The sequence below is a fragment of the Grammomys surdaster genome, unplaced genomic scaffold (genome assembly GCF_004785775.1).
Source record: "Grammomys surdaster isolate TR1022 unplaced genomic scaffold, NIH_TR_1.0 191, whole genome shotgun sequence".
Lineage (NCBI taxonomy): Eukaryota > Metazoa > Chordata > Mammalia > Rodentia > Muridae > Grammomys > Grammomys surdaster.
In genome coordinates this window covers 7,885,831-7,892,471 of record NW_021604636.1, presented here as the reverse complement: position 1 = coordinate 7,892,471, position 6,641 = coordinate 7,885,831, and the positions used below count along the sequence as shown (strand labels likewise).

General features: G+C 46.0%; 1 protein-coding gene across 15 annotated transcripts in view; it reads left to right on the top strand.

Annotated features, from left to right (window-relative positions):
• The window catches only part of Pkp4 (plakophilin 4), a 206,894-nt gene extending 201,084 nt beyond the window's left edge, over window positions 1-5,810 (top strand). For 7 of the 15 annotated variants that reach the window (XM_028769332.1, XM_028769318.1, XM_028769316.1 and 4 more), the window contains 3 exons: window positions 1,387-1,515; window positions 3,127-3,200; window positions 4,810-5,810. In XM_028769332.1, coding sequence (XP_028625165.1) covers window positions 1,387-1,515; window positions 3,127-3,200; window positions 4,810-5,055 — 449 coding nt within the window. In that variant the 3' untranslated portion in view covers window positions 5,056-5,810. Of the gene's footprint in view, window positions 1-1,386; window positions 1,516-3,126; window positions 3,201-4,806 lie in introns of all 15 variants that reach the window. The other 8 variants (XM_028769315.1, XM_028769322.1, XM_028769320.1 and 5 more) reach the window with 3 other exon arrangements.
• The last annotated feature ends 831 nt before the right edge of the window (window positions 5,811-6,641 follow it).

Genomic DNA, 6,641 nt, shown 5'->3' with positions numbered 1-6,641 from the left:
TCTCTCTCTCTCTCTCTCTCTCTCTCTCTCTCTCTCTCTCTCTCTCTCTCAACATTATTTACACCTACTATGTGTGATAGATATGTATGTCTTGGTTTGAAATTATGAGCTGTTTTATTCACTGAGAACTCTGCTTGGCTTTGGACAAGTCCTTTCATGAGAATATTCAGCACGCTCGAAGACTTAGGAATAGGGGTGTCGGGGGAACAGGAGAGGTAGGTGGCTGCCAGACGCAGATATCAGTGCAGGCACAGAATCATTTCAACAAACAGGTCACTTATGATAGATTTGCCACTGGGACCTCAAGCAAAAGTGCTAATGGCCCCTCAAGCAAAAGTGCTAATGGCCCCGCCCTGTCCCTAGGTAGCCCTGTGTATTCTACTTAGAGGGAAGCTCTGTGGCTCCTGTCTCCCAGCTGTCTGAGGGCTGACCATCGTCTCTCAGCACTGAGGAGGGATGTGCTTATGAGCATGTCCGCTGCCTCGTTAGTGTCATCACAAAGGGAAGCTGCTCTCTTCTGTCCTGCCATCTTCCCAAAAGTGAGCTGGAAGTAGCACAGACACACAGATATGCATGATTAGCTCAGCCAACAGCACAGGAAGAGAACTGCCTTGCCAGGGCCCTCAGAAGGTTTGGCTGTGCAACAGGCCCAAGGCTGGAGAACCTCTGCCTTCAAATAAATTGGGTAAAGATAATGGCCACTGGTTATTATTATTATTACAAACCAGACTGTTAATGAGGAAAAGAAAAACCTCATATTACCTTCCTGGCCAAATTTAAACAAAAAAAAAATCGTTCGAAATCGGACCCATGAGTAGATGGCTAGTCGTGGCTAATCATTATCAGATGTGTGGCCCAGGCCACTGGGTTCACATGATCTCCTGACAATAGATCACCATAAAGAGAAGCATAAATGTTATTTACTGGGCACTTCTAGAGACACTAGACCAGAAAAAACACACTATAAAACCTGCTACCAAACATCTGTATATAAACGGTGGCAGATAGTTTATAAGCAACTAAGCTGTGACCACAAAATAGAAGTAACTCTTGCTTAGCTCTTAAGTTACTCCAGTTGGTTTCCAAGGGTGGGTCAACTCCCCAAGTCCCTGCTGCCTGCCACCCTCTACCCTGGGCTTCTAGAACTGGCTGTTTCCTGCAGCTCAGCTCGGGCGTGAGCCGAGATGTCACCCTTGCTGGGATGGGAATGTGGGGTGTGTTCATGGTCCTCAGGGTCTGGCTGTTCTTTGCCCTCAGCACCTGTAAGAGACAGTTTTACTGTGGCATTGCTAATAAATAGCCTTTGTTTTCCTGGAGCACTTTCCAGATTTGCTGACAATCTGATTTCTCTCTTTTCCCCTCTCCTTCCTTTGCCTCTCCCTTCAGTTGGCAGCACCTCTTCCTCACCAGCACTGTTAGGAATCAGAGAGCCTCGCTCTGAATACGATAGGACCCAGCCACCTATGCAGTATTACAATAGCCAAGGGGACACCACACATAAAGGCCTGTACCCTGGTAAGACGCCAGTTGGGTGTGTGATACAATACCTGGAGGAGTCACCTCTCTGGGTGCTCAGCCAGTGTCCTGGAAACAAGGCTGTGCTGATGTCAACTTGGTTCCAGCAGCAAACCACCACGTCCCTTCTCCGTTGCTGTCGGATTGTCGCCCTCTCTGATTGTTTTAAATAAATCAAGCTAATATAGTTAAACAATGACCACAAATTAAAGAGAGGGCTAGATCTGGTGATCATTTCTGGCTGCCCCAGGTGCTGTTCCCTTTGCTCTTTTCCCCCTCTTGCTCTGTCAAGAAGCGTCCCTTGTGCATCAGAAGTGAGGGTCCCATGTGCCTTTGCCTGAGCTACATGTACTGTCCAGCCTGGCTCGGCTCTAAGTCCAAACTGATTGCTAATAGTCTAGTCCACTGCGGGGAAAGAGTTTGAGTGGATTGTAGAATATATCATATGCTTTTCCTAAGTGTGGTTACTTTTAAAAACAAAAATACTATTATAGTATTAATACTTTGATACCTTGTTCAGAAAGATATGCATAAAAATATTTTAAAGTTGCCAGCCAAAAAGGTAGTTGGTCCATTCTGAAAAGATTTAGGAATTAAAACTACTCCCAAGGTTCCAAACAAGTCATGAGCTACTGCAAAAGAAAAAGTATTTTTTCCTCAACAAAAAGAAAAGAGAGAAAGAGAGGGGGTGGGAGAATACCTTTTTATTAAAAAGAAGTAAGTAAGAACTGCCAGCAGCTTAACTGCTGCAGGGGAGGAGTCTGAGTTGTGCTGTTTTCTTTGAAATTGTGATTTCACAGGGCTATTTACTAATTGACTATTGTTACCATGGCAATTAATAGCTCAGAAAATTGCAGATGCTACATTTCAAATAGCAAGCTCTGGGCAGAAGGGAACACACACACACACACACACACACACACACACACACACACGTTGAAGTGCAGGCAGCCTCAGGTCTGTAGCAGCCGGCTTTGCCGTACAGACCGCCTCTCAAGCATGCACTCTTTATCTTTTAATTTGTTTGGAGTATGCTTTATTTTCCTTGTTTAAAAAAAATTAAAGACTTTGCTAGTTTTGCAGGAATACAAGGGTGACTGGTGATGTCGTCAGGAGTCTGCTCTAGACTCTTGAGGACACTCGCCGAATTACCAAGTTCTTTTCCATTTACAACATAGTTAGCTATGGCAGACCCAAGACTGTGCCTCTGTGAAGCCCCACTGCTTTGAACATGCCTATGACTGCCCTCTCCAGAAGCCAGGGTCTGACGCACAGCAGCTTGGAGGCACAAGGTTCATTCTAATGCTGCACTTTGCTTCCCTCTGACTCACACTGTGGCTCAGGGTCCTGGATGGGCGATGCTCCTCACTCAGCTCAGCACAGGGAGCCTTGCTACTGCTCCAAGCCAGCTACAGAAATCCCTGGGACCACAGAGCTCGAGATGGGCCCTCTCTAGGAGGGCTCTGCATTCACAGCCTCTTGCTGCCTGCCACACACGCATGGCCTGGGCTGCTGCCCTTCCGCCTGCGCTGGCACTAGGGAAAGGCAGGACTCATACAACCTGGTGGACCAGTATAATTAGTTTTAATTTAATAAAATATTTTCTTACAGGCTCCAGCAAACCTTCACCAATATACATCAGTTCCTATTCCTCACCAGCAAGAGAACACAATAGACGGCTACAGGTGAATTTGTAACATCATTCATACAGAAAGCTGGTTAAAAGTCACACAGTAAAGGGGCCTGCGAGTGCTGGGCCTCAATACGGGCCCGAGGAGTTTCCCCTGAGGGGAATCTTTGCTTCTCAGCCATGCCATGCGCATGGTTTAGATAAATGGTTTCCATCAATGCTTCTGAGACTGTATGCCTCTGACGGGGATTCTGCGAGGCCTCTGGTGCATGTTCTTTATCCAATAGTTTCCCTCTCCCACTCTCCCCTCCCCCTTTTCTGTTAACCTGTAAAGTGTCTTCCATCTCGGGTGAGGCAAGGTTGGTGAGCACAGCCCCCACTGTGATCTTGCACTTCCTGCTCCATCCCCAAGCCTTCCTCCTCATCCCTGAGTCTGCCGCCCATGTTAATAAGGGCATTGTGCTCCCAGTCCCCAGACTCTGCTTCCTAGAGGCCCTTGACCTACCAACCAGGACCTTACTGCCACACCGTCTCAACCACAAAACAACTAGGGTTTCCCACCCAGAACTGCATGGTGTCCTTCCAAATAAGGTTGTTCTGAGACCCCCTCCGCCCACTACACCAGTCTTCTTATTTAGATAGGAGAGAAGACGAGAGCCTCCCATTACTCCTACTTCCTGTTGTAGTTTTTGAGGTGGTTTTGTTTTGTGACTGGGCTTACAGTTGCTCCTGCTGCTCTCAGACTGTTGAGCTAACATGACCCTTCCCTTTCAACCTGGGGAGTAGTCAGGATTACAGGCGTGCACCTCCACACCCAGCTGATGCTTTTGTAAGTCAAGACAAATCTAACTCTACCTTTAAAAGAGAAGGTAGTTAGTTAAGTAGCTTTTTAACCCCAAATCACCAGTGACGTTAGAATGAGTCTAAGTGAGATGCCAGTACCTACGTGGGAAGCCTTGATGTCTTACTTGGGGGTGGGGATGCAGATAGCATACAAACTGTGATGATTTGAGATCATCATGGTGATGTCAAAGCTAAGACAGAACAAGAGGAGCCTGGACCAGGTGCCCTGTGTGACCGGTCACATGTGATGCTGTGCTTCCTTCAGAGACCTTAGTGGCATTGGCTGACTCTAGAGTCATTTGCTCACATGTCTCTGCTGATTTTGTCCTCTTCCTGCCTTGAGATGGCTCATCCTTCAGTACCATACTGTACGGCAGAGTTCATCAAACCACATTATCCCTTTTAAAATTGAGTGGTGGCTTCAAATCTTCATCCAGGAAGTAAATGTTTTAAAAGACACTCCTATAATTATGGTTATCTGAAAAAGAAAAATCTAAGACCAAATCCCCAGCCCTCAAATACATCTATGATATGCTTTGCTTCCCTGTGCAAAAGCTGCCTCGTCCAACTCTGCTGAGGACCTAAACACCCCTGAGGCCTCAGGACGGGACTTGAGCAAGCAAGCCAGCTTGCCTGTAAACATAACTGAAAGTCCACCCCTGCCGTGTGTGCGTAAACCTTGTGCACCTGAAACAGCTTCCCCCTCCCTCCTTTAGCCCACAAAGTGCTCACAAATAGTGAGGCAGGAAGCCCACATCAGTGTTCTCTAAATATGTGTTTTAAAATGTTCTCACTTACTTGCCTTTCCATCTTGCCAGCAGCATCAACAGCTGTACTATCAGGATGACTCCACCAGGAAGACCTTGGATGCATACAGACTGTACCTGCAGTCTCCTCGCAGCTATGAAGACCCTTATTGTGATGACCGAGTTCACTTCCCAGCTTCTACTGATTACTCAACGCAGTACGGACTAAAATCAACCACAAATTACGTAGACTTTTATTCCACTAAACGACCTTCTTATAGAGCCGAACAGTACCCTGGGTCCCCGGACTCCTGGGTGTAGCATCAAGATGGCTGCCTGCCGAGGGACGCTTTCCTTCTGACTTTGCTTGGATTGAGGGAAAGTCTGTCTTGCTGATGATGGTGAACCATGAAAGTGAAATGGAAGGGATGAGCAAAGAGGTTTTGTTTTGTTTTTTCTTTTTTGAGGAATTTTCAGGGAAGTGAGGAAACCCTTGGGAGAGGACTTTCTACGCTCTGGGTAGGTGTTAGATCAAATACTTGTAGATTCTAGTGGTGAAGGTGTGGGTGACGTGCTGAGAGGCTTGAGAAGTGTGTGAGATGAGATGGGTACGTGTAGGTCAAATCAAATTACAGATGATTTTTTTAATGTGAATAAAGTTATGTTCAGATAGTTTGTACAGAAAAAAATAAAATAAAATGGATGCCCTTCATGTTTTATTGCTATTACTAAATGTCGAGATTGTATGCTATTATGTCTTGTAAAAATTCCTTCTGTTGGTGTAAATATGGAAATGCCACATTGGTTAAGTGCCATCAATTGTAATGCAGTGTGTCATTTGAAAAGAGATTTAAAGAACTGACAACTTAAAACCCAAACGGGAAGCCCGCCCGCGGAACTGTTAACAGTTGACAACAAACTCTGACGCCCTCTGTTTTCAGTGAGTAGTGAACTCTGGAAGCACAAAGTCCAGCGTGACAGCAGCGCCATGTTCATCCCCTCTTTCACAGGACACTTCACTGCCATTTTCTATGCACATGGAAGAATAATAAATGTGGAAATTTCATCCTGGAGAATGTGTGCCCTTGTATTTCTTCTGGGCGTGACATGGAAACAGATTTAGCAAGTCCCTTGTGAGATGGGCCACACTGGACAATGAAGACTGGGAGGCTCCCTTACGTAGCTTAGTGTGTGTATTTCTTGGATTGCTTTTTTATTATTAACATTTTATTAGGTACACTGTACAGTTTTAGCAGCTCTTACCTTGCTTCAGACATCTCTCTTCACCTAAGGGAAGTTACATCTGGCATCCTGACCACTTACACATCCTTTGTGAGAACTCGGTAATTACATGTAACAGTCAGGCATTTGCTTGCTTGGCATCAATGCTATAAACCGAAACTGATTCTAAATAATTACTGTGCTGAGTCCATTCTGGATTACTGGCAGCCTTGGGGGATCCCAAAGACATGGTAGGCATGTCCTGGTGCTATCCTGCAGCATTGTGACTCTACTAGAGACCCAAGAAACACTGCTTTCCTGAGTGGAAACCGGCCCAAGTGTAGGCAGAAATATGGCTGAAGCCTGCAAATGGTGAGCCTTTCTGAGCTTCAGACTTTCCAAAGGACACCCTGAGACCTTGACAGAGTCATACTCTTGCCTGCATGCCCTGGCTGGACAGAGGAAAAGGCCTTCTACACAGCAGAGGCTGCTGGATGATGTTCCTGAGGAACTGACACAGTGTTTTAGACATCATACCTATTTGTTCTCAGTTCCTGAACCTGGTTCCTGAGGTCTGGGTTGAAGTGAAGGCTATTGCCTAAGAGAGTCAGAAAAATGAGCCTCCAGAGCCAACCAACTATTTTGGCAGCCCTTATTGTAACTAAGGCAGATCAAGAGTTGAGATG